A 26,934-nucleotide genomic window follows, 5' to 3' on the forward strand; every position below is an offset into this window, starting at 1 on the left:
TTGCAGGGCTGTTGGACCAAGCCCAACATTTTAAAGAGTCAGCATTTCAAAAGTGAACCGTGTAAGGTGTAGGTAAAGCATCCAAGGGGGATTTTCAAAAGCATCTAGGTGCCAAATTTCTGTGGTCCTGTGGGTACCTAGAGGGATTTGGGGATTTTGAAAACACCAAAAGTTTGGAGTGTCTAAATACCTTTATCACTCTGCTCCTGTGATCATACTTCAAATCCTGTAGAAGTCACAGGAAGACTCCTCCTGATTTAGATTTTAAACTTCAAAGTTACTATTTTCAGCTATCCTTGAATTAAGGCACATTTTCTCATCTGAACCAATTTCAGAGTGGGGTTTTAATAATTATGTGACTACATCCTAAGTTAATTATCATTCCTCCATTGTTCCAACCCTTCATAACTTAAAACCTCTTACAGATTTTTCTTGAGGAAACTGAATAATTTGGAAAAAAGAATGGAAGTTGGATTGTTAACTTAACAGTAGCAGACTCGATCTGCATTCACTTGAAACATGTGAACTACACCCATGCACAAGCACACCGTTTTGAATGGTACAATTCTGTGAACTGCTCACATCTGTCAGTAAATTATTTAAAGAAGCGTGATTCAGAAATAAAACCATCTTTGAACCTTATCTGTTGAACGCAGATCAAGGATTTACTGATCACACATTCTGTTAAAGATTTACTGGGCTTGAATGAGGAGCAGCTGATAGATATTTTTTCTATACCTTTTCATATCTAAATAGACTGACTGCATGGAACAGAGCTACGTTTTTACTAAAGAGATCCAAATGTGGATTTGTAAATCTAGGACAGTGGGACGTTCTCTTTTAAATGATTATTTATGTTTCCTAGAGCTTTATGGAAAAGTCCTAAACTCTTCTGGCACGTCATGTCTTTTCCAGTACTAAGTTTAACCTTATCCTACAGTGGCACAAAAGTATATAAAGTGAGAAGGAGAATGAAGGAGATCTCTTGCTTACAAGAATCACATTAAAAAGTTGAATGTCTTCATTATTTTATTTCTTGAGTGACATAAAGTGAAAAGTGTGACTTACAGTATCTGGGTTGTGTTGGCTAGTTTTGAGGAGTGATGTGAAGCTTTGGTTGAGTGAATAAGGCTCCTTTGATTTTTTTTTTTTTTTGATTTTTCTGCATTGGGTTTAAAGTTGATTTTTGTCTAGTGGCAATTTGGTGTGAATTTGCTTATGGTCTTGACAAACACAAGTGGTGCCAGTTACCCTATCGCAAGCCCCTCAGTCCTTATTGCTACCCCAGCGTTCCCACTGGCAGCTCTTCCAATACTCGCATTACCTTTGCCAAATAACTTGATTCCAGTGCATATTGGCCCCTTCCCTGGATCTTGTAGAGAAAAAAATCAAGGGAAATTTGACATTACTCAAGATTCAAACAGTCTGTACTCTTGTTAAGTATTTGTTGACCTGCCATTTTTTAAAATGAACCCTGGATCATCAAAAAAATGCATATTTTTGACAAAGTGTTGCCAGTCTCTATCTCTTGGACACTATTTCCCATAAGGAACAACTATTTTGGCTGATCTTGCTAATCTTCTAGGCAGTCAAATGTATTTTTGTCTGTTGCAGGGATGCCTTTTGCTAAAATAGTTATATAATCAGTTCTTTATCTTTTGTTTGCTTTGTAAACCACCAACTATAAACTTGGAGCACTGATATGGTTTGCTTATGGGGAGAGGCTATCTTTTTTAAATTTTAAGAAAAGGTAAAAACAAAACAAACTAAAAAACCAGATCCTAAGAGATATACCAGTATATATGCGGTTGTTTCCTGAGAGGTTCCTGATCTTGCTCATGGTCAGTGGTGATTTGAGGATTCCTTCAGGAAATGTTTGCTTTGAAATTCATAGGATGGTCCAGGAGCTGCCTGTTTTCCTACGTCCTATGTTCTTTTAGATCTCTCATGGAAGTTTTTTCTCACGTGTAACTTCCTGCAGACGGATGCAATTACACTGTTGCTAGTTTATATGCATTTCCTCCGTTCAGACAGTCGGAGACCAATTGAAGACAACAGAAATCTGACTGTCTTGACTGTACATACAAGGCAAATCTGCTTTGTTTGGGCTCTGGAGGCTTTTTGCATATAGGTTACTAAGCTTATCTTTTGGGACTAGTTGATAAGTTCAGGTGTTGGGCAATGGGTGGGGGGTAGAGTGGAACACAATATCACATCTCCTTGATCTTCAGCAAGCTTCCTGTCTGAAGTACTGTTAGATGGGTGGATGGGGAATCTGGTTGGGGAAGACAATGATGGAATTGGTATGAAGGCTGAATTATTCTGTTGCACTTGGAGGTGTTCTGCAGGACTGGACCATGTGGCACACACTTCTGCTGACCAGTGCTGTCCTTGTATTGCAGTCAGTACTCAGATGTGGACATTAGCAAAAATAAGACAACGTAGTTGAGTGACTAGAATACTAGTCATTCAGGACATCTGAGCTCTTTTTTTAGTTTTATTACTGATGTGCTGGGGGACCTTGGCTAAGCTACTTCATCTGCTAGCCCTCATTTGAAAGGATAGCAATGCTTCTCTCCTTTGTAAAGTATTTTGGATTCCACGCATAACAAGTGGTAAGTATTATTACAGCTGGGCATTATTGTTGTAAACATAAATGTAATATTGTTATGTCTCGCTGATATCCATGATATGTGTGGTTTCTTCATTGCCACCAAAGCCATCTATGGTCTGTGCACTAAGGGACCAACCCGAAGCACTCAAGGACCAACCCCACTGCCAATAGAGGAAGGATGGAGGAAACCTGATGGAGAAAGGTTTGGTCCCTGAGTGTTTGGACCATAGATGGCTTCCTCCAAGGATGAGATAAACCTGATCAAGGAAAGAGGAGCCACCAATGCCCATTGGAATGAGCATTTTGAAGATCTTCTCAATCAAGTCTGTTGTTGACAAGAGGGTTCTCAGCTCCGTCCCACAACACCCAGTCAGAGCTGATTTCAGAATCCTCCAACCCTGGATGAGGCGAGGAAAGCCATCAAGCAGATGAGGAACAAGGCATCTGGAGTGGATGGGAATCCCTGGTGGCATCTTCAAGCAGGAGGGAGAGGAGCTCACATCACAGATTCTTGCCCCCATCTTAAGGATCTGGAATGATGAGGACATCCCAGCCTACCTCAGGGATGCCACAGTTGTGACAGTCTTCAAGAAAGGACACAAGTCTGACTGTGGAAACTACAGAGGGATCACCTTTCTGTCCGCCACAGGAAAGAACATTGTGAAAACCCTCCTGAGCCATTCCTTCCACTTGCTGAAGAGCTCCTCCTGGAATCTCAGTGTGGATTTAGGGCATCAAGAGGCACAACTCACATGATCTTTCCAGCTGCAGGAGAAATGCTGGGAACAGCCTAAGCCTCTATACATGGCCTTCTATGGCCTCATGAAAGCTTTTGACTCTTGTCAGCCAAGAAGGGTTGTGGAGGATCTTTCTGAAGTATGAATACCCACCAAAATTTGTCACCATTCTCTGCCTGCTCCATGATGGTATGTGAGCGGTGGTTCTCAGTAATGGATCTATCACAGATCCCTTTGAGGTTAAAATGGGGAGAGTTAAGTAAGACTGTCTCATCGGTCCAACATTCTTCTTAATATTACTTGCCGTGATGTCACATCTGACCACCAACAAACTTCCAGCTGCAGTGGAACTAAACTACCGAATGGATGGCAAGCTGTTTAACCTCAGCCAACTCTGAGCCAAAACCAAGACCACTATGACCTCAATCACTGAGTTCCAGTACAGTGATGATGCTGTAGCATGTATTCACTCAGAAGCAGACCTTCAGATAATTGTTGACATCTTTACTGAAGCATGGAAGAAAATGGGATGGATGCTTAACATTCAGAAGACTAAGGTCTTCCACCAACAAGCTCCTAATAAACAGTCCCCAGTTCCATTAATCCAGATCCATGGTGAGACTGTACAGAACATTGAATATTTCCCGTATCTCAGAAGCCATCTTTTGCAGAAGGTTGACATCAATGAAGAAATCCAACATTGCCTAAATGTGCAAGTGTAGACTTTGGATGCCTGAAGAAATGCGTGTTTGAAGATCACAACATCAGATCTGAAACCAAGCTCATGATTTATCGAGCATTCATGATCCCCATCTTGCTGTACAGACCTGAGACATGGACAGTGTACAGGAGACATCTAAAGTTTTTGGAGAAGTACCATCATCAACACTGCCTGTGGAAGACCCTTCAAATCCAGTGGTAAGACAGATGCACCAACATTAGCCTCCTCCTGCAAGCAAACACTATGAGCATTGAGGTGAGATCATCTGACATCAACTTCATTGGGCCAGCCATGTTAGCCAAATGTCCGACTCCAGACTCCTGAAACAAGTTTTATTCTTCCAGCTCAGTCAACATGTCCACTCAACAGGAGGCCAGAGAAAGCACTTCAAGGATGTCCTTGAGGTCACCTTAAAAAAATGCAACATCAGTATCAACTCATGGGAGGTCTTTACCCAAGACCACCCCAAATGGAGGAAGAGTTTGTTGCAGGGATCTCAGTACTTTGAAACCTCACAACAACAGGAGATGAAAGTGTTTGAACAATAAAACTAGTGTGTTGCACATCAAATCAAGAATCCAGCATGACCCAACCCATACGGAAACACATGCCCAAGTTGCAGTAGAGGCTGTCAATCCTGGATAGGCCTGATCAGCCATCTTTGGGCACACAGATAAGATAATAACAGAGGACAATCATCCTTGACTGTAAGGGATTGCTGAAGAAGGAGGAGGAAAGAGGACATGTTTGGAGAAGATTGAAGGAATATCAGAAGTGAATGGCTTTTCCTGAAATGCTTTGTGTGTGTGTGTATAATTCTTTACTAGATTTCATAGAAAATGGAGGGGGAACAGTTATAAACTTGTCATACTCAGCAATTTGTTACATACTCCGCATTCCTGGTAGCCAAAATTAGCCAGAATGTCATGAAGACTCCTTACAAACCTATAACTACATTGATGCCTCTCCAACCGCAAAGATAGCCTCTCTCAGCAAAAAACCCTCTACAAATTGCACATTATGGAACACATAAAAGAGACACAACCAATAAAATACTAACAAAATATGCCTGTGAAAATGAGATAGTGTTTACAAGGGAACCTTGTCTTAAGGTATCTGGGTATAAAGTAGTTACTGTGGAAGGAAAAACTGGGTCTCATGGCTTTTGGCAGATGTTGCAGAGCAATAAGGAGGAGCTAGGGGCCTCACTTGGATGCTTGATTTATAGCTCAGTGGTTCTCAACTTCATTAGACTTGAGACACTCCTTGGAAAATGCTATCTCTTAGCTGTCTCTTATTTTTTGATTATGGGGAAATAATAAAGCAGTTTCTCATTTGCGAAGAACTTGGAAAGGTCACAACAGGTGAGAGTGTTTTTAATACTGTGGATTCCTGCTTGAAATCTCAGAGTCATGTTTGCACACCTAACCATGGAAACATTGCACGGCACCTTGGGGCACCCTTGAAAAGATTTTGAGGGACCGTGGTTGAGAATCACTGATATAAATTAGGTCTGCAAAATTAACATTTGCTCTAGCAAAAATATGCTTTCTTGTGAGTTGTCTGTTGCTTTTTGATGGCCTGAACATAGCAAAAGAAGGCAGTGGGGAGAGGCTGGAGGCAGAAGTAATTGTTAGCACTCCCAGTCGGAAATGGCCAATGCACTGCCAATGATTTGTAATGCCTCCTAGTGGATGGGCCATATGCCGAAAACAGCTTACTAATTCTCTTAGCCAAAGTGTTTTAAGTCCTCATGTATTTGAGTCCTAAAGCAATGCAAAGGCTCCCACTGATCTATGAGATCATTGGATCAGGCCCTTCATGCTGCATGTCTTATGTTCAGTTCTTGATGGTGACCTGTAGTGATGGCTGTGGGCGAAGGGAATGTATTTATCTTCTGGACTTAGATGAGAACATGTACTATCTGTCTGGGTGACTTTTTTTGACAGAAGGTTAAGGAAAACAGCACCTAAGTCTCCGTGAGCAAGAGCAAGCATATTCTTTTAATAACAGCCATTCAGGAAGTTTGTCACAGGACCCTGTCTATCTCATGAATCTGCAACTGTGGAATTTGCTGGGGAATCTAGCTAATGAATTTGCAGGAAGTAGGGCCAGGGGATCATAAAGATCCCCTGTGGCTTTAAAAATCTGTAGAATCCAGCCAAAGAAATTCACACTAGCAGATCTCTCTTCACAGATTTGTGCTCCAGGATCTAAGATTTCATTTAGTTGTTTTAGCACTCTTGACTGCAAAGAAAACCATTAAAAATGTCAACTGAACATGGCCTAATGACATGCTGTGATTTAGTTGTGTTAAATACACATGGGCATTCTTTTGTTAGGTAGGTGGGATGCTACTAATGATATGAAGTCATGCAGAGCGACACAAGTTTTCGCCTAACTTTCCTATTTCCTACACTGGTCTAAACTAATGGCATTGCATTGGTTCTGAAAAAAAATATGTATTTTCCCTTCAAGCCTTTATATTGTCCCTTTACCTAGCCTTTATATTGTCATACCTCTGAGAGGTATGAACTGTGTTTATTCACTTCTTTGAGTTGTTAGTTTTTAAATCTAAAGATGAAAAATGTCAGCACAGTTAACTCTCACTGCTAACTTTTTTCCTTGTTTTTAGCAACACATCCACCTAGAGGCACTTTATCCCAATACACCCTATCATGCCAACATTCAGCAGATTATCAGGGGATTTGCTTCGTTAACAGGTTCAGTGTCAGAAAAAATGGATTTGAGCATCACTGTTTGCACCAGAAAGAGCTTATCCAAATTAAGTTAAATGTGTCTAAATAACGTACCTGGAGTTTTGTGGACAGGGTTACAGATTGTAGGGCTTTGGGATGATGTCTTGGTGATTTTATTCCTTTGAACGTATTGTCAGTGCTTCATAAATGAGGTCTGTTTCAGTAATTTCTGGTCAAAGCACAAGATCCTGATACCCTTGTAATACAATGTAAGGCTGGTTGGAAAAGGGGATTTTGAGGGAGGCCCAACATAAATCGTTGGGTTTTCTAGTTCTTTTTAGTTTCTCACGCTTCCTTAGAGTCTGGGATAATATGATCTGGGGCAAACTGCAGAGTGCATGCTAGTTTTAGAGCAATTGGTCAGAATCTAGCGAATGGACGTCAAGGATGGGAGTAGGGAGAAGGGCTCGGTCCTAATGGGACTAGCTCAGTAGGGAGAAACCTGCCAAGCCTGACATTCAAGAAATGAATGTGTGGGTTGGGGGCAGAGGGGGCAATAAAGCTTCCCAAAGCTGCTAGAAATGAATCGTGCCCTCAGGGGATAATCACTGAGTGGGAATGTTGTTGTTTTACCATAGGCATCCTAATTTATTTATTTTTCCTGGTTTTCTCTTGATGGTAATAGAAAAGAAAGAGATGTTTGCCTTCTGTCTCCTAAGTACCTAGCTCAGTGGCCCCCCACTGCAAACTCCTAAAATACTATCCAGCCAAATACAACAGGAGCTCTGGCTCAACTCTGAATTTCTATGGGTTTATCCAAACCCAGCTTAACCTCTGACATTTAACTGGTTTACCGAGGGCTACTTGTTCATCTGTATGAAGATGATAATCAAAGGGAAGAGTTGTATGCTTTGTAGATAGACAGAAGCAACTGCTAGTCTATATGGATCAAAAACCCAATGTGCCTTTTAATTAAATCACTGGTTCCCTAGCATCTTTTGTAGAAGCCCCTTATTTTCTTACTCATTATAGACTCATGTTTGGGTACCTTTATTTCCTTCTCACCATGTTCTTGCCACAGAACAGCTTCCATTGTTTATTGTCCCTTTCCCTTGGTATGCATCTTTTTCCTTTTTTGTTTGTAGTCTCTGCAGTTTCCCCTCCCAACTTCATGCTCCCTAGGGCAGGCATATGAATATATAGCACTATAATTAAGGCATTTCTAAAGTCCCTCTTGTACTTTAGAAAGATGATCTAAATTGAAATGGGAGGAGAGGAGAAACACCAGGCTAAATTGAAGGAAGAGGAAAGGAGCTGCTTAAGCCTGCAGGTTTCTACCATGGCTTGTTTTTATGACTGGCTACTGCAGGGGCAAGACAAGAGGGCAATGCTGTTGAAGAGCTATCAGCTTTGCCTTATTCATTATGGGAATGGTGATTAAGGCTTTAAATAGTTTTTCTTCCTCCCCCTCTCTGCCCTTTATCTGTCTTCATTTTTAAAGCCCAGGATTACACTAGTCCCCAACCTGTGTTTTGGGAAACACTTATTTGAAGACTTGCTTTTGCTTTTGCTGCAGTTTGAACCCTTGGGTTTGAAGAACGGGGACCCAGTCTGTGCCAGCGCAGTTGTGTCCTTTGCACCCTTCTTAGTCTGACCTTCAGAAGAAGACAGCTCCCAGCCTACCTGCTTCTACTCCATCTGAATCTATGACTGGGGGCTCCACCCTAGTCCCACCCTTTGCTTTCCCATTCCAGAAGATGGGTTCATTTCGAAGACCCAGGCCTCGCTTCATGAGCTCTCCAGTGCTCAGTGACTTGCCACGGTTTCAAGCAGCACGGCAGGCTTTGCAGCTCTGCTCCAACTCTGCATGGAACAGGTGAGGAGGGTCCAGTGGGCCTAGGCCAAACGTGGCTTGGTTTGTGAAGGTCTCTAGGTATTGACCTTGTGGGTCTGAAATGTGGTACTTAAAGGCTTTTACACCTTAGCTAGTCTGGTAGTAGGCTTGAATGAATTTCTAGAACTTTTCCAGTTTTGTCTACATTTGTGGGACTGATCCATCATCGATACAGATTGGAGACTGGTTGATCTGACCATGCTTTCTGTGAGTGTGTTGAGAGAGACTGTGTCCATATGCACTAACAGTTAAGCCATTTTGGCAGGAGTTCAGGAGGACCCATGGCTGGCAAACAATGTCAACAAAAGGTCAGTTTTCAAATGCCTAGAGAAATCTTTAGCCTTTTGGGGTGGTTTCTAAAGCTGGTAAAGTTGTCTGTTGGTGTCATGAAGCTGTATGTGACTTATCCTAGTATTCCCTAATAATCAAGCATCTCCAGTGCATGTCATAAAGCAGAAGATACTGGAAAGACCTTGTCTACAGTAGGCAAATGAAATATTAATTAAGAGACTACTTTTGAGCGCACACTAGCAAACATTTTACAAGCAGTGACTGCAATACATGGCAGAAGGCTGGATCTGACTGAACTGTTATTATCTACAGCAGAGATATAAACAGATATGGCTCACAGAGCCATGGCATTAGGCCTGCAGAGCTTCTCATGGGGCCAGCGTAAGGTGGCTGGATGAATGATGGCAGCATTAATTATTACAGCTCCCAGAAATCTGGCGATGGGAAAAGTGGCGGTTGCTGTGGTTTGAGAAGCTGCGGGATTTGACGCTTCCACTGCCAAATTTCCAGTCCCACAAGCAGCCCTTGTGGGCCTGATGACATGGTTCTGGATCTGGCTTGTGGATCAACCCTATGTGACTTATCCAGACTACAAAGCCAGATGAATTTGACATCCTTGACCTACATAACTTGCCCCAGAAATGTTGCAGAGATTTAGCCTGTACTCCCAGTACCATTTTATTGTAAAGAACTGAGTTTAACGACACCTTATCCTGGGTACTGTGGGAAAGGTCCGGCAGCAGTTCAGGAGCTCACATGCAGCCTTGGTTTTATGATGTATTCTGGGTGCCTATAATGGCTTTCCTTCACCTACTGTAAACACAGGCTACATTTGTTCTGCTCTATCTCCCATGAGAGACATAGGCAAACAAGAGTGATGATTTCCAGGGGAGAAAAAGTGGAAGTATCTAAGTGCAATTAACCTTCCCACCCCATTATATCCACTTGGCTCTTGGCTGCTGGTTCAGATTGCTCCATGTACTAAATCATCCTGACACGTGTTATTTATGGTTGTAATACTGTCTCATTTCTTTTTGGCAGTGTTCAAACAGCAGTGATAAATGTGTTCAAAGGGGGAGGCTTGCAAAACAACGAACTTTACGCCCTCAATGAAAACATCAGGTATGTCGAATTGTGCGCTGAACAGCGTTTTATCTACAGCACAGGTAGCAGAATGGGACTTTTGGGTCAGGTGGGGGGATTGGTGGGTGAGAGACAATGATCTGGCTCTTAAGTGCATAAACTGTATTTTAACTCTCTCTTTTTTCCCCTCTGCCATTGGTTGGGAAGAAATAGGCATTAAGAGGGGCTACACACATACTCTGGGATGGGGGTGCGGGGGAAATTTAGTGAGAGCAGCTCTTGGGAGCCACTCTAATTAAAACGCCTGCAGCGTCTTGTGTATTCAGTGTCCTGCATTTCAAAATGGTGGCAGGGACTCTTTAACGAAAGCTTGTTCGATTAATTGAGCCTGCTCTGACGCGTTCTAATGAGAACACGTCTGAGCATGCGTAAAAGTGTCCTGTAGCTCTAAGCTCTAGGATCTCCTCCTCTAGCTTGCCCGGGTATAGGGCACGATTTGTGCCGATTTGGGTAGAAGGGAATTTCTGTTCTCTGGAGGAGTTTGTCTCCCCTTTGGATACTAATGCAGCCTTGCAGCGATTTTGCAATTGTGCTGTGAACCTTGTAACGATTGGTGTTTTTCCCTAAAGCCCAGGCTCCTACAGATGTAAGATTACATCAGTTTCTCCAGTTTCATGAACAAAACATGTTGCTGGACCTTGTGAATGTTGAGTAAAACTTAGGAAATAAAAGCCCTAAAGGTTCAAAACCTGGAAGGCAAATAATAAGAAGACCTAACCTTCTCTCAAGCATCTGTAAAGCAAAATGGTATGGTTTTGGTTGGACTTATTCATGGGTGCTTGAAAAGTTGAAGTTGGCAGTATAGATGTTGTTAAGACAGCCTTATCAAAGGCATCTTGAAACCCTCTCTTAAGCAGGCAGAATCTTTGCTGAATGTGATCTCTTTGCTTATGGTTTATTTGCTTATGGGGTCTGAACAGAACTATTTTCAATAATTGTTTCAAAAGATGAGACTGCATCTTGACTCTACTAGAGAATAAAGGTAAAACCTAGTTACCCTTTCATTTCATTGCCTGGCCAACACCGAAGAAAAAATCCTGTTTCAAAACTTACTGATTACAGATTTGGAATAGGTTCAGTAGAAAAGGTTCTAGCTGCCAGAAGCATGGGCTGTATTATAACTCCAGCTGTTTTTAAAATTGGTTTCTCTGAACTGGTTTTAAAATAGGTTCCAGTTGTTAGGAAAGTTTCCCTTATGTAGACAGGCCTTTGCAACTGGATCTATTACTTGAAAACTCCTTTCAGTAGTAGGTGAACTTCCTAATATAGGAAGGTAGGAGTGCATTCTAAACGAGTCTTTGTCTGCCTCACAAAGACCATTTTATTCTTGCCCCAGCACCTGATGAGACTGGTTTAAGATACTTTCTCAGGGGCAGATGTCCACAGAGGTCATGAAAAGTGTGATCTCATTTTTCCTTCTTTCTCACCACACCCATGTTCATTCACTTTGAACATTTTCAGAGAAGGGGAAGTTAAATTAGTATAAAATATGAATCATAAGACCCTATTGTATTTCTGCTGTGCACTGGTATAGGTTAAAGTTCAGGTAGCTGTTCCAGCTCTAGCTCTTATTTTCAACAGTCTAACTACCCCTTTCTCCACTTTCCAAAGAAATACAATTTAGAGATCATGAAACTTCTCTGACCTAATCGCAGCCCAAAGGTAAAAGTTTAAGCAATTCCATTGAGTTAGACAATTCCTTTCATGCCTCTAATGACTGCTTCATGTGCTGCTATTGGAGTAAGAACTCAACTTCATTTTTTTAATGCTTGCCAAAAATTTAGTTCTCCAGTAGATAAGCTGCCGTCATTACTAAATGAAGAAATATTGTTTAAAAATAAGTCTTTCTGAATAGCATAGTTCATGGTGACCTCATTTTCATTTGCTGAAGTTTTATAGATGGTAAAGAGCTGGTTGAAGAACAGAATTTTTTTTTTTTTTTTGTGAAATCCAGAAATTGTCTGCTCAGATTTAGCAGGGAGCGTGTTCCTGTATATACAGACAAAGCACATGTCTTGAGATAAATGACTGACGTTCTGAGCAGGTGCCTCAAATGATGGTTATGTCTCAAAGTGTCAGCTCCTAAATAAACAGCTTTAAAAATTACAGTACATTCATTTCAACTTAGGGAAGCAACAGATTTGCATCTGCAGGCATGTACGCAAACAGCTTTGAAGTTTGGCACCTGTGACTCTCCATCTATTGTTCAACAAACCAGAGATGTAACATTGGCAGAATGTGCCTCAGTACTTTCTCATCCTTTGCACTGCCTCTCACTTCAGCACAGGGCAGGAGGCAGGAGCAATAATGTGATGTAGTGCATGATTTTCTGGGAACTGTATTTCTCTATAGTGGCAATAGAGTTTGTTGCTGCTAGGGGCAAACTTCCACCTCATTTTCTTTGCTGCAGAAGTCCATGTGAAGAAGGCAGAAAAAAATGCTGATATCAGCGGGAAAAAATAGACCTCAGTTCTTTCCCCCACCAGCCACTCTACAAAAAAACTCTGATGCCCAGAATGCCTTGTGCTCTACGATATACACTGCCTGCACCAACTGCTTCCTTCAGCCCTCCATGTAGGTGCAATATGAGATGGGAGAGTGAGGTACAGTCTCTCCATCCTTCTGCACCCCTCCTCCCCTTTGGCAGCACCCAGGGCATGTACCCCACTTGCCCATCCCACGTTATGCTACTGCAGCAGTGTCAGCTCTGCCTGCATGAGGAGCTGAGACCTGGCGAAAAAGCAAACCTGTGGAAAAGCCAACTCTTGTGTTTCTTGAGTTTGAACTGGCAGCCTTTCCTCATTCATAACCCACCTAACGTGCATGATTTGAAAAAAATGTACAAAGGACATCCCCTGGATTCTCCACAGATCTTATTTACATGATTCTGGGAATGCAGGGGGGACTTTCCGACTAGGGTAGTGATGACTGAATTACGATACAAGTGATTACTAAACACTTTGCTCTGGATTGCTGTCACAACACTGCTCTTGTCATTGTGCTCTTTCCCTCCTCTTTCCCCTCTTTTCCCCCACCAAACCACCCTCCCGACACACAATTTAGACTGAAATCTTTGCATAATGCATATGGTCCTGGGAGGGATCTATACGAGTGTTCAGAAGGAATTCAAGCACCAATAGCTCAATTTTTATGAAAGAAATATTTTATCATGAGAATCTACTTTGAATGAAGACTAGGAAAAAAATCTGTAGTGGTGTCATCAGCTAGTTAGAACATGGGCCTCGGGATTGGACCTCTCGCTGGCTCTAATATCAGTCCCATCACAATCTCTCTGTGCTAATTCTGAGACAGTCGTTCTACATCTCTGTGGGTATGTCCTCATTGTACAGTTCAAGCCTGGCATGGGCATCTCCTGCCTGCAAAGCCTTTCCTGTGATACTGGGTTCTCACAGGTCTTCCACCTTCCTGCATGCATCTGTAGCTCTGGGATGCAGCATACTCAGGGCAGAGAATTCAGTTGTCAAACTCTAACAAGTCTCTACTGAACATGAACAACTGTGATGTTTTTAGAGGTATTCAATTTGGCTTTGAGGTTAATTTTTATAGGAACAGCAAAAAACCACATCTTTCTGATCTCCCTTCACTGTCACCAAATTCTAGGCTCCTTGCTCCAAAGCACCGAAATAGTGCACTGTTTCAACAGTACAGTTCACATTAAGGCAAAATTGCACATTTCCCCCGTCTTGCTGTTGGATACTACTGAACTAAACAAAACTTTTCAAGAAAAATTCACCCTTGAGGTGGAGACCTGGCAGAGGAATTTTGAGCCTGACAATTGTCTCTCTACCATATTTACTCAAATAGAAGTTGACCCTGAATTTAAGATGACCTTCCCAATAATTAGATTCTATATATGGAAAATGTATAAATTTGTGATAATTTTCCAGGTATAGATTCGAATAATCAGAGGGTTGTCTGGAATTTTTCCCTCCCATAGCTGCAAGTTGGGGGTGGGGGGGAAGGGTATCATAGATATCATAGACATTTGGCCTGAAAGAGACCCCGGAGGATCATTGAGTCCAGCCCCCTGCCCCAGGGGCAGGAAGTCAGCTGGGGTCATAGGATCCCAGCAAGATAAGCATCCAAATGTGTCTTGAAGGCGTTCAAAGTGGGCGCTTGAACTGCCTCTGGTGGCAGGCTATTCCAAACCTTGGGGGTTTGGACAGTGAAGAAGTTCTTTCTTATGACCAGCCTGAATCGGTCACAACAGAGTTTGTGACCATTCGATCTTGTCATCCCTTGGGGGGCTCTGGTGAACAGACGTTCTCCAGATCCTGATAAGCACCCCTGATAAATTTATAGGTGGCCACCAGATCACCCCTGAGCCTGCGCTTTTCCAGGCTGAAGTGTCCCATGGCTCTCAGCCTCTCATCATAAGGTCTGTTTTCCTGACCTCTGATCATGTGCATGGCTCTCCTCTGGACTCTCTCAAGCTTCTCCACGTCCTTTTTGAATTATGGAGCCCAAAACTGGACATGGTACTCCAGCTGCGGCCTCACCAAGGCCGAGTACAAAGGGAGAATGACGTCCTGGGATCTGCTTGAGAAGCATCTATGGATGCAAGCCAGTGTTTTGCTCACTTTACTAGCTGCAGCATCACATTGCAGGCTCATGTTCATCTTGTGGTCAATGATGACCCCCAAGTCTCTTTCTTCCATAGTGCTATCCAACATAGCACTGCCGAGCCTATAAGCATGCTTCAGGTTTCTCCTCCTAAGGTGGAGAACCTTGCATTTTCAATGTTAAACACCATCAGGTTCTCATCTGCCCATTTTCTGAGCCTGTCAAGATCCGCCTGAAGCACCCTCATGTCCTCAGGTATGGATGCTTTACCCCAGAGTTTGGTGTCATCGGCAAACTTGGCCAGTCGGCTTCTGACTCTGATGAAGATGTTAAATAGTATGGGTCCTAGGACAGAGCCTTGTGGGACCCCACTGATCACAGCTCACCAAGATGATTGACTTCCGTCAACCATCACCCTCTGGGTGCTACTGCGGAGCCAATTCCCCAAGCAGTGGATCGTAGTGAGGTTGAAGCCACAAATAGCCAGTTTAGCCAAGAGGTGATTGTGGGATACCAGATCAAAGGCTTTTTTAAAGTCAAGATATACAGCGTCAATCTCTTCCCCCTTGTCCAGGTAATAAGTCACCTAGTCATAAAAGGAAATGAGATTGATCAGGCAAGACCTACCTGCAACAAACCCATGCTGGTCCTCGACTTCTGCCCTCCCACATCTTCCCCCTATAGCCTTTCTGCCTCTTCCACTGCTATGGGCACCTCCCACCTCCAGAGCCCCATAGCCTCTGCCCTTCCATGTCCCCTCCGCAGTCTCTGCTTCTTCCTCTCCCTCTCCTCCCCGCCCATGGGGGTGGGGGGCAAGAGGGCACTGTGGGTCTCACTCTGGCTCCAACCCAGGTTCAGGGCCAGAGTAAAAGCTGCAGCAGCCGCCTGCCTCCCACTCTCTCTGCTTTGTATGTGAATGGAAGACAAGGGGCTTTTCCCACTATACTGCTAGGGGGGAGGACCTCATCTTAGATTTGAGTAAATATAGTAATAGGAAACAAGAACTTATAATGGAAAGTGTCGGGTAACCTTAAGTAGAAGGAAAGCTACCAGCACTGCTCATTAATACGCAAGTATTAATGTAGCTGGGTGATAGCTGGCATTTTAATTATTATTAGGATGCTCAAAAGTTTTGTTTTTTTAAATCCATTTTGAAAGTTTCAATAATGATAACAATAATTTGTGTACTCTACTGTCCATCTTAAAAATCTGTTGGTTTTGGAGGTAATCATGTTGAGGGAAAACAAACAAGCAAACAAAAACCTCTCTTGTTTTCCTGCTGGAAAAAAATGGGACTTTTTCTCTTATTTTACTTTCATTGTGTACCTCATTCTTCAACTTCTTTTGTACTGGAAAGGATGGAGAAGTATAGTAAATTGAAATGTCATGGTTGGTGAGTAGAGGGGGGAGGAAAAATCCTTTGTTTTACAAATATTTATTTTATTCAAACGAAATGAAAATACAATTTCAACTAATTAGTTAATTCTTTTGAAATCTTTTTTGGGAGCCAAAATTTCCATCAGCTTTGTTACTAAGATTCACATAAACCGACCTGTAGGGAGTATAATGTTCTTGCTGACCCAGACCTAGACTCTGTTGGTGTTGAAGAAGGTATGAATCAATGTGAAAGGAATCTTGCTGTGAGCAGATTGATTTCTTTTCCTTCTGGTATACCTATCCTTACATCTTTGATATAACTGCAGGGGGTGATTGAAGTGCAAATAGATCTGTGAGAGATGACCAGCAAAACCTTTAGTTCATAGGGTGTGTTCTCTCTCTCTTCAGGCGTCTGTTGAAGAGTGAACTTGGATCCTTCATCACAGATTATTTCCAGGTAAGGTACTGCATCTGTTCCTTCACAGCTTGTTAAATGTTCCAATCTTTTTCTTTCTCTTTGTTCTCTTAAACTTCTTGGTATGCAAAAAAGCAGAGAATTTCTACCTAAAAGCAGGTAGCTGGCATGCAGTGTTTTCTTCCAGGAAAATATATCAGTGGATTTTTTAAAATAAGGTCGCCACAGGTTCAATAAAATTCATATATATATGCGCTAATTTAAGGATTATCAGCTCTTGTGTTTTTGTGCAACAGGCAGTTTACCTGCTGGGCTGAGAAAGGAATACCCTTCACAACCTCCCCAATATAAGACTGGGCTTTTGTTTATGCTGCACTTTGGATTTGGGTTAGCAGTTTAGTACGGAAAGGAGTGGACTGGAGGTTTTGCAGTAGGGGAGAAAAGGGGATACACTCCTGGCTCTTTTACTTGCTATATGCAATTTGATAGATTTCATAGATTTCATAGACATCAGGGTTGGAAGGGACCTCAGAAGATCATCGAGTCTAGCCCCCTGCCTGAAGGGCAGGAAGTCAGCTGGGGTCATAGGATCCTAGCAAGATAGAAGAGAGATCATCCCTCTCTCAGCAAAATAGAACTGATTCTTAACTACTACTGTTTATTAATTATTCCCAGATGAAAAGAGCTACGTAAAGGCTAACCATCATTATCATTATCAATACTGGATTAAATAAATGTATGCTGTCGATTTTCTCTCCAAGACACATGCTCAGTTTTTGTGTGTGTAACGTTATTAAAAATAAACTGGGAATAGTGGCTGCAAGTCTCTCTCTGAGCTCAAATGGCATGGCAGAAATACTCTCCTATCAGCAAAAATCAGTCTGGTCATAGTTTCTGTTTGGCTCCCAGAAATATAACTCCAGTTTGTGGAGGATCAAAAATGTAAAGCGTGGGGAACAGATGATTAGTCACAAATGTGAATAATTGTAATTACCATTGGCTAATAATATCCCTATACGTTGTGGTTCAGATACTCACATAAAAGCATGTTTTAGATGATTCCAGGAGAATGCCGCTGGATTTTAGTACCACAGTCACTCAGTGGCAGCATTACAAAAATAAGTAAATAAAGCTGTTGAAAGCAACAGGGATTTCAGTGTTGGTTTTATTATCTACCAATAAAAGAGAGAGGAAAATTGCAATACTTCCTGAGGTGACTGAAGCAGCCCGTGTACTGTGCCAGCAGTAGAAAAATAACCGACCGGTCTCATTTCCTATTGGTAGTAGATTGCAAGACTTTAAAAAGAAACAACAACAAACCTCCTCCCAAAAAACAAACCAAAAAACCCATGCTGTGTTATTGAGTGAGAAATGAACGCCAATGCAATGTTCCACCTTGTCAGACCACATCTATACAGTTAATTTACTGGAAGAAGAAAGCCCTTTCCTTCACTTAATGGCAGGGCATTTCCTAGAACGTGAGCTAAGAGTCTAGCAACTGTGAAACTAATGCTTAGTGAAACTGAGCTTATAGTATAAAGTGGTTAGTCTGAATGGAAACCTAGTGTAACTGGAGGTGGCTTTTTTTTAACGTTACAAACAATAAAGCATGCTAGAAACTGCAGTGTAAAGTAGTATATGAGCACTGATTGGAAGGTACACTATTCAAAGGCAAATTGTTCTGGAAGTGGCTAGTTTTCTGTTTGACTCTTAACAAGCTACACTAGTATTATGTGAACCAAGTGGAAAAGTCCTGGAAGTCAATGACTTGCAGGGTTATTAACAGGATATGCAGCTTTCCTCTTCCAGGTTGTAGGCTCAGATATACACCAGTGCTATTAGTTGACACTCACTGGGCATCTTGATAGTAGAACAAATGCTTAATGGACCCTCTCATCCTTGTAGGTTGGACATCCAGATCAGGACTAAGCTATTAGCAAGCAGAGAGAACCTTGCCTATCCTGTATGCAGTTCAGGGAATCTGGTACCAGGGCTATCAGTCAATAAACTTGGAATTCAAACAAAAGTGTGCAATATCTTATCGTAATAGCAGAGCTTGGTGACAGATATTTCACTTGAAGGCCACTGTCAGAATTGGCACTTCATATGTTCTAATACAGAGGAAGCAATGGCCCTTGTCTCAAAACTAGATGGTCACCAAGGGGCGTAACAGTGCTCAGAAACCCCCTTGGCTCAGCAGGGGCATTCAGGAATGCCTGAGGACTAAAAGTGGGGCATACAATCAGTGGAAGGGAGGAGCTGTCACCAAGGAGAAGTACTTCGCCTCGGCCCATGAGTGTAGGAAGCCTATTAGGAAGGCCAAGGCAGAGATGGAACTCAGGCTAATGTCCAGGATTAAGGACAACAAAAAGTCCTTTTTCAAGTACATGGGGAGGAAGAAGAGGGCACCAGGCAATGTAGGGCCCCTGCAAGACTCAAATGGTAATCTTGTGGTTACGCCAGATGAGAAAGCTGATATTTTTAACAGTTTCTTTGCCTCTGTTTTCTTCAACAGGGACTGGGACATCCCTCCTACCAGAGGTAGGGACAATCTCAGGGTTAGCTCTGTCAGGCCTTCAGTCAGTGCAGATGTAGTTAGGGATCTTCTGGAAGGGCTGGACATTTTTAAATCTGCAGGTCCAGATGCCCTCCACCCAAGGGTGTTGAGGGACCTGGCAGGGGTCATCGCGGAGCCCTTGGCCCAGCTGTATGAGCGTTTGTGGTCATCTGGCCAGGTGCTGGGGGATTGGAAACTAGCTAATGTGGTCCAAATTTTTAAGAAAGGGAGGAAGGAGGACCCAAGTAACTATAAGCCCGTAATCCTCACCTTGGTCCTTGGGATGATCTTGGAGAGAATCAGCAGGGGAGATCATGCTCAGGGGCAACCAGCATGGGTTCATCAAAGGCAGGTCCTGCCTGACCAACTTGGTTGTCTTTTATGACCAAGTAACTAAATCCTTGGATGATGGTGTTGCCGTGGATGTAGTCTTTCTAGACTTTAAGAAGGCCTTTGACACTGTCTCTCACCCCATTCTCATCAATAAATTAGGCAACTGTGGCATTGATACCTACACAGTTGGATGGGTAAAAAATTGGCTGATGGGGTGCACCCAGAGAGTAGTGGTGGACAGGTCGTACTTAACTTGGTGAGATGTGAGCAGTGGGGTCCCCCAGGGCTCAGTCCTTGGGCCTGCACTATTTAACATCTTCATCAGCGACTTGGAGGAGGGGGTGGAAAGCATGCTGTTCAAGTTTGCTGATGACACTAAGATGTGGGGCAAGGTGGACGCACTTGAAGGAAGAGAGAGGCTGCAACTAGATTTAGACAGACTACAAAAGTGGGCAGAGGAGAACAGGATGGAGTTCAGCGTAGACAAATGCAGAGTGCTGCATGTTGGGAGAAGGAATCCACAGCATACATACAGGCTGGGGAGTTCCCCTCTTGAAAGCACAGAGGCGGAAAGGCATCTTGGAGTCATTATTGACTCTAAGATGAACATGAGCCACCAATGCCAGATCGCAGCCAGCAAGGCCAGCCATACCTTGTCATGCATCTCAAGCCAGTCCAGAGAGGTGATACTCCTCCTCTATGTGACACTGGTCAGGCTGCAATTGGAGTACGACGTCCAGTACTGGGCACCGTACTTTAAAAAGGATGTGGCCAGCCTGGAGAGGGTTCAGAGAAGGGCCACCCACTTGGTGAGAGGGCAGCAGGACAGGCCCTGTGAGGAGAGACTGAGGGACCTGAACCTGTTCAGCCTCAGCAAGAGGAGGCTGAGGGGGGACCTGGTGACTGCCTACAAACTCATCAGGGGAGATCATCAGCAAATAGGAAGAGCCCTATTCTCCCCAGCACCACCTGGGGTGACAAGGAACAGCAGTAATAAGCTGATGGAGAGTAGGTTTAGGTTAGAGATCAGGAGGCAATATTTTACAGTTAGGGTGGCCAGAATCTGGAACCAACTTCCTAGGGAAGTGGTTCTTGCCTCTACCTTGGGCAAATTCGAAAAAAGGTTAGGTGATCACCTGTCTGGGGTCTTGTGAACTCAGCATTCATTCCTGCCTGTGGCAGGGTAGATGGTCTGATCAGGTCTCTCCTGACCCTAGCTACTATGATACTATGATACCTCTCTGGGGTCACCTAACCCCCGTTCCCCAGTTGTCTTCCTACCTAGAACCAGGGCGGGGAGGGGTGTGTGTGGGTGGGGTGTATGAGGGAGGCTGTTGCATGTGTATGAGGGTATGGTGAGGGTTGGGGTGTGCGGATGGGGTGTGGTGCATATAGGAGGGTTTTGTGTGTGTATGTGTGTGGATGTGGTGGGGATGGGAGGTGTGGGTGTGTGTGGCTGGGGTGTGGGTAGGTTGGGTGTGTGCGTGTGGGGGGGCTTCTCCTTACCTGCTGTTTATGACATGGCTGAGCCCACCCCCTCCTTAGGCGGAGGTGGGGACAAGGGATCAGCCCTGCCTGTCTGGCTTGCAGAATGCTTTAATGGGGCAGGAAAGCAGCTGGCACCAGCAGGCAGCAAGGGAAGCCCTCAGGAGGGTAGGTGGGGGGAGCCAAGCCTAGCACTGCCAGCTCTCTTGGCCTTTGTCCCAGGCCCGCCTGGCAGGGCTGCAGCTGAGCCTATGTTGACTCCTGCTTCTGCTGCTCCCATCCCACTTGCCTGTCCCATGCCTTGGGGCTACAGCCAAGCCCACACTGGCTTCTGCTGCTGCTGCTGCTGCTGTTGCTGCTGCTGCTCCCACCCTTCCTGCCTGTACCGTGCCTGCCCAGCAGGGCTTTGCAAGCAGCTGAGTTCCTTCACACCCCTACCTTCATCTGTGCGCCCACTGGCTCAGGTGCAGGACCAAAGCAAGCTGCCAGCAGAGTATGCCCCCTGTCCCACTCTCTTCAATGCCACAACTTCTTCCCCTCTCTATGTGCTGCCTGGAGTGCGGGAGCTTGGGGGAGCCCAGCAGTTCCCCAGGTAGCTGCAGGAGTAGCCCTGCTTGAAAGCTATGCCCGCTGGCCAGGGCTGGGGAGGCTGGGAGTGCAGCATGTACCACCCCAGACAGGGTGGGTGGAACTCAGCCGTATAAGGAGCACAGCAGGAGCAGCTGCCAGCTGGGTGAAATACAATTAATTGGTGGGTGCCTGCCTACAGGCCAGATCTAGTTGGATCTGGCCTGCGGGCCATATTTTTTCCACCCCTGCTGTAAGGGGATAAGTGGTATGAGATGTGGGCTATTATAAGAGGTCTTTCTCCCACTTTGTACTGAAATATTGTATTAATGAAATTCGGCAATATGCACTTGTATGCTCTGAAAAGTTGACAGTACTTTTTATAGATCCCTGAACAAGAAGCACGGAGGCACAGGAATGGGGAATACGGAAGACAGAAAGAAGACAGCTTTATTAATCTTTGAACTAACATTGCTATTTTTCTTCAAATGCAAGACACCATTTATTCTCCGACCTCTTCTTTCCCTAAGGACAGACCCATTTTCTCCCAAGGTTCTCACGTGCAAAGTGGATGCTTTTCTAGTAGCAAGTAGAACAACTCACTGAATCTACCAATGCTTGAAATGTTTAAGCTATTTTTATTATTTTACCGTCTTCTTACGGAATACAGGCTCCCATTAGTAAGTGCTAAGATAACTTTCGAATCACATTTTCCAGAGTTAAGAGTACTGGCTCTTACATTATTTTGTAAAGAATTGTTCTAACCACTGAAGGTTAAGAACTTTTCCATGGAACAGACTTCACATTCAAAGACAAAGCTAACTTTGTGATTCACTTGAATTCGTTGCTCAGAAGTAATTTTATACCAGCGCTCTTGGAATGACCAGTTCTAAATTTCAAGAATAGAACGAGCTACTGGGTTTCTTCATAATTCTCAGATTATTTTCATAGACTCTAGGAGGATTTTTATCTCTGTTACCAAAGCCCCAGGTCCTCTGTGTTACTCTGTTTTGTAGTTAAATGGAAGTACAATAGATCTACACCCACTTCTATAAAGAGCCCAGTGGAAACTCAAATGTTTGATTCTGAAGGAAGTATGTGTTACAAATCTGGTTCCTTAGCAATAGTAGCAGAGCTGTAAGCCACAACATTGACAGTGACTTATGAATATAAAAACTAAATACTGTAATTGGTATTCTGTATTCTGCAGCTATGGATGTACTTCATGTTCTCTGTCACTCTGAAGGCTTCAGATTATATTTCAGTTATAATCCCTCTAGCCCTTTTGGTTTTGAAGAAAGCCTTTAAAATATGAACTTGCTGCAAATTGATATATCAATACCTTTTCTTTTTGAGTCTTCAGATAGCCTGAACTGATGGCTTTGCTGGGGGGGGACTTTCCCTATTCATGTCCAATGGGTAGTTAACTTTGAAACCTAAAAATGAAAACATAAATGTTAACAATTTCACTGCTGATCATGTTAGTAGAAAGAGCCAGCCAGTAGTGTGCTTGTCCCAACTGGCTCCTTCTGAGATGCTGAAACCCAAACAATTATCTTTAGCTATATGTCATTAGTACAGTAAGTGTGGTGCACTGACAACACTGAGCCAAATATCTGGTATCAAGAACGGACACATGCTCTATGATTTATAGTTTCATATTTAATTTAATGAAAATCTAAGTTGCTTAAAATTCAGATGAAGCTGCTGCAAAGTTTCCAGTCTGTCACACTAGGAATACAGCAGCAGGGACCTTGCTCCAAATCTTAAGTTTAGTCTCCTGTGATGTGTTGCAGGGTCTTGTGGATAACCAATGTACAAGATAATAAAGTGTCCATTAAAGTGTACAGGTCGCTAAAGAAAAAAGACAGGTGCAAAATGGAGCTGTTCAAAAAAAGGAGGTCTTGCCCCCTCTTTCCCAGGCTCATGTATTGTAAAGGAAAAAAAAATATTGTTGGCTTAAACTTTCTGTAGCTCTTAATCTGATGTGTTTCAGCTCTTTTGTACCATACACCCAGCTAGATAAATTAATACCACACAAAGCTAAAATCTTGAGGTGCTGAATAAGAATACTAATAAACTATAAAGGCCCTGGAATAGGTCTGTCCTAGTAACCAGCAGTAGAAGCAGAAGGTTCCCTATCCTATTTACAGTCTCTCCAACTATCTGTTTTCCTTCTGTGATCCCTTCTCAAGCAATGTTTGCCTTTGTAAAGCCTTGCTAGTAGCAGAAATAGTCTTTTGTCCTGTGTTTTGCTTCTGTTCACGTTGCAAAATTTAGATGTCTATACTGCTTTCCTTTACGTGCTCTGTTTTGCCTATTACCTTGAAGAAGGGAAGTGATTGTTTGGTTGTGTAGATGTGCATGTTCCAAGCAGATAAAGATATAGCTGACCATTATCTTGATCAAATGCTAGGGCCGCTATTGGATGGAGTAGTTAGGTCACTTAAAAAGGGAAGAATTCACCATTTTCTCTAACAGAGTTCAGCTGTGTAGCTGCAGTGGCCTATTGGGGCAGACTGGTCTTTATTATTGCAGTTTTATGTGGGTTGGCCAGGATCCCAAGTTAGTCCTGTTCATGTAGATCCAGGTCCCCTCCATCTGGTACTTTTTGCAACTGAGTTCTTTTAAGGCTGCTTCTCCAGAGATGTTAGCAGCTGTCCAGGTCTGTTAAGGTAAAGAGTTTCAATAGACAGATCAGCCCCAGTAAGCTGCATTTGGGATGTGAATCTAATAGAAGGCTTAATACTGCCTGGTGCAGATAAAAGTAAAGAGTGCTTATCGCTTTAACACTGGCAGAAGGCTGGTTTGTGGGTTTGATGAATATACCATTGGGCTCTGGATTGTGGGTGGTGGTTACCACTAAAACTAAATGTGAAATTTCGTGACATGTGAGACCTGCCCAGTCATTTTACTCTTAACTGCAATTGTGTGGGCTAGAGTGTTGTTGAGTTTTCCTGCAGTTTTTGCAGACCTGAAAGATTGTGGTCTAGATTCTTATCGTGATGCCCCCTCAGAGAAGTGTATTTATCCTGCCTGGCACGCTTTTTTCTTTTACCTACATTTGGTTACTTTCACTCTCTGATTTCCTTGCATTAAATGAGCCCCTTTGTGATTGTTGGCATCTCTCTCCTGATTCTGAATGTGGTCTGCTTTATTGGGACAATAAAAGCACCTATTTCCTGCCCTCCTCACCAGCCTAATTGAAGCTTTAAAGCATCTCTACAAGCTTCAGCCTAGAACTGTTTGAAACCAGAAATCATCTTGCTGAAAAATCCTAGGCAAACAATTTTGAGTGGCACTAGAATTGCTTTCTGCAAAAGTTCATGCATTTGTTAAAAGTTTGCTACAAAAATCTGTAAAATCATATGCTTAGCACTGAATTTTGAAACCTGGTTTTGGTCAGAAATGGAGCCCAGTTTGGACTTCAGAAATTGTGAAATATTTCTTTTGTTTTCCTCCAGCAAAGAAACCAAGATTTTTGAGTTTGCTGGGAAAAAAAAGAGACTTGTATTTTGAACAGTTTTTGTTTTTAACAAATATGTTTTATGCCTATCTCAATCTGATTAATAGAAATAACTGGCATGTCCAGTGCTGAAAGGAATTTTTTTTTTGTTCCTGAAATCATTCAAGTGTACATTGGAGAAAGGTTGTTTCTTTCTTTGGTTAATTAGAAAACTCCTCCATATCTACTTACATTTCAGGGATATGGGCATAGGCATGTCTACTGGACAAGATCTGAAACTGATTGTGGTATCTAAAGATTCCCCTGACACTTTTTGTAAGTTTCTGGGTGTTAAATGTCACATCCTAGCCAATTTCCAGTTTAGGCAGTGGCAACCTGCCAACTTCAAATTCCTTGTGCAGATACAATTGGAGAAGCTTGCTTCATTTCCCCTCACGGAAGGCGGAAAAAAACCCAACAAACAGCAACAAAAAAAGTCTGTGTCTTGTTGCTAGGCGAAAGATGTTGTCACCTGCAGAGTGGATGTTTTTTACACATTGGCACATGACTCACTTTTGGATCCTTTTTTATATGAATATCTTCCAAGCAGATCAGAGAAGACTTAATGGTAGAGATCTTACAAAAACGAGCTCCCTCCACAGACATGATGGGTGCATCTACACATGCACTTTACTGCAGAGTCGACTAATTAGCTGTGCAGTAAAGTGTCAACTCTGCAGTAAAGTGCCACAGTCTAGATGTGAATCAGTATTAGGGCGCAGTAAGTTAATTAACTCTGCAATAGGATAGGATTGTCCAGGACAGTACTAGCTTATGGTGGAGTGGTAACACGTGCTGCAATGCACAAGTAAACTGAATGGGTTGACTGAAGCATGAGGGTGCAATGGTGCAAGGGCTGCCAAGTGGCTAGCCCTGCACTGCAGCACTCCCGTACCCCAGCCAGCCCCTCCACCACCTGATGCTGTGACCCAGAGCCCAGGACTGACCTCCCAGTGCCACTACCAGTCCAGGGCTGCTCCCCCTCAGCTCGTATTGCTGTGATCACAGCCACACATGTAAATACTGGACTTGGGAGCAAATTTCTCTGGTGCAAACTGTGCCAGAGTTTATTGCTCTGAGTTAATTGCTTGTGTAGATGCACCCAAAATGGAGGAAAACACATGGTGCCCAGCTGATCTTTCTTGAGAAGAAAAACCTGCTTAACTCTCTAAGTGCTTGGAAAAGGTGGGGGTAAACTCAAGGCCTTGGTCCTTTCCAGTCAGTCTCTTCTTTCCACAATGAAGTCATAATGCCATATTTGTCCTCCATCACTACAGCCATAACAGCCTGTGGCATCCTAACTAAGTTAAGTCCTCACTGTGGGGCTGAAGAGAAAGCTGTCTTGGGAAGGGAAATTATCTCTTATGCTAGCACACAATCCTGCTGTAGTAGCAAAGGGACATTAGAAGACAGCTAAGTTCCCTTTCATATAAAGCAGTGTCCTTCAAGTGATGTCCCTAGGTATAGATCTTTATTTGGTCATGCTTGTAACTGTATTAGATTGCTTTTTTCCTCAGGCTATGTCTTGCTATATTGCCTGTAGCAACCAGGGAAAAAGCAGGATCAAGTTGTGTAAGCAGTCTGTTGCAAACCTTCACTCTGTGTTTATTAGGTTGTATGGATTTGTTCAGCAAATTATAGAGTATTAGTTCATATATACCTGGCTGAGTGCACGATCTGGAGAAGGGAGTGCTTGGAAGGGCTTGTTGGTATCTTTTGGCAGTGAAATAAACTCTCTCCTAGACCTAAGCAACAGACAATTTTACCTATTCTGCTAAATGAGTCCAAACTGAACGTTGCATCCCAACAAGCCAACACATTGTCTCCAAGGTCATGTCCTCCTTCTAGGGAAACTTGGTAAAAATGCAACAACACAATGATAGTGTCCTTCCTAGAAGAGAAAATTTGAACAGCTTTCCCTGCAGCTGTTAATGTTCATCTCTCCTGATTCTTAAGAATAGAGCAAGGCAAAAAATTGAATTCTTTTTTCGTGGAAATCTCTGTTGTTGTTG

The 26,934-nt window shown here is 43.1% G+C and overlaps 1 protein-coding gene across 1 annotated transcript in view; it reads left to right on the plus strand.

The window, feature by feature from the left end:
* The first annotated feature begins 8,347 nt into the window (after positions 1 to 8,347).
* Positions 8,348 to 26,934, plus strand: part of PRR5L (proline rich 5 like) — a 41,416-nt gene continuing 22,829 nt past the window's right edge. The window contains exons 1-3 of the mRNA XM_019552136.1: positions 8,348 to 8,647; positions 9,998 to 10,078; positions 16,469 to 16,517. Coding sequence (XP_019407681.1) covers positions 8,478 to 8,647; positions 9,998 to 10,078; positions 16,469 to 16,517 — 300 coding nt within the window. The 5' untranslated portion in view covers positions 8,348 to 8,477. The remainder of the gene's footprint in view (positions 8,648 to 9,997; positions 10,079 to 16,468; positions 16,518 to 26,934) is intronic.

The sequence above is a fragment of the Crocodylus porosus genome, unplaced genomic scaffold, assembly GCF_001723895.1.
Source record: "Crocodylus porosus isolate Cpor-Errol unplaced genomic scaffold, CroPor_comp1, whole genome shotgun sequence".
Classification (NCBI taxonomy): Eukaryota; Metazoa; Chordata; order Crocodylia; family Crocodylidae; genus Crocodylus; species Crocodylus porosus.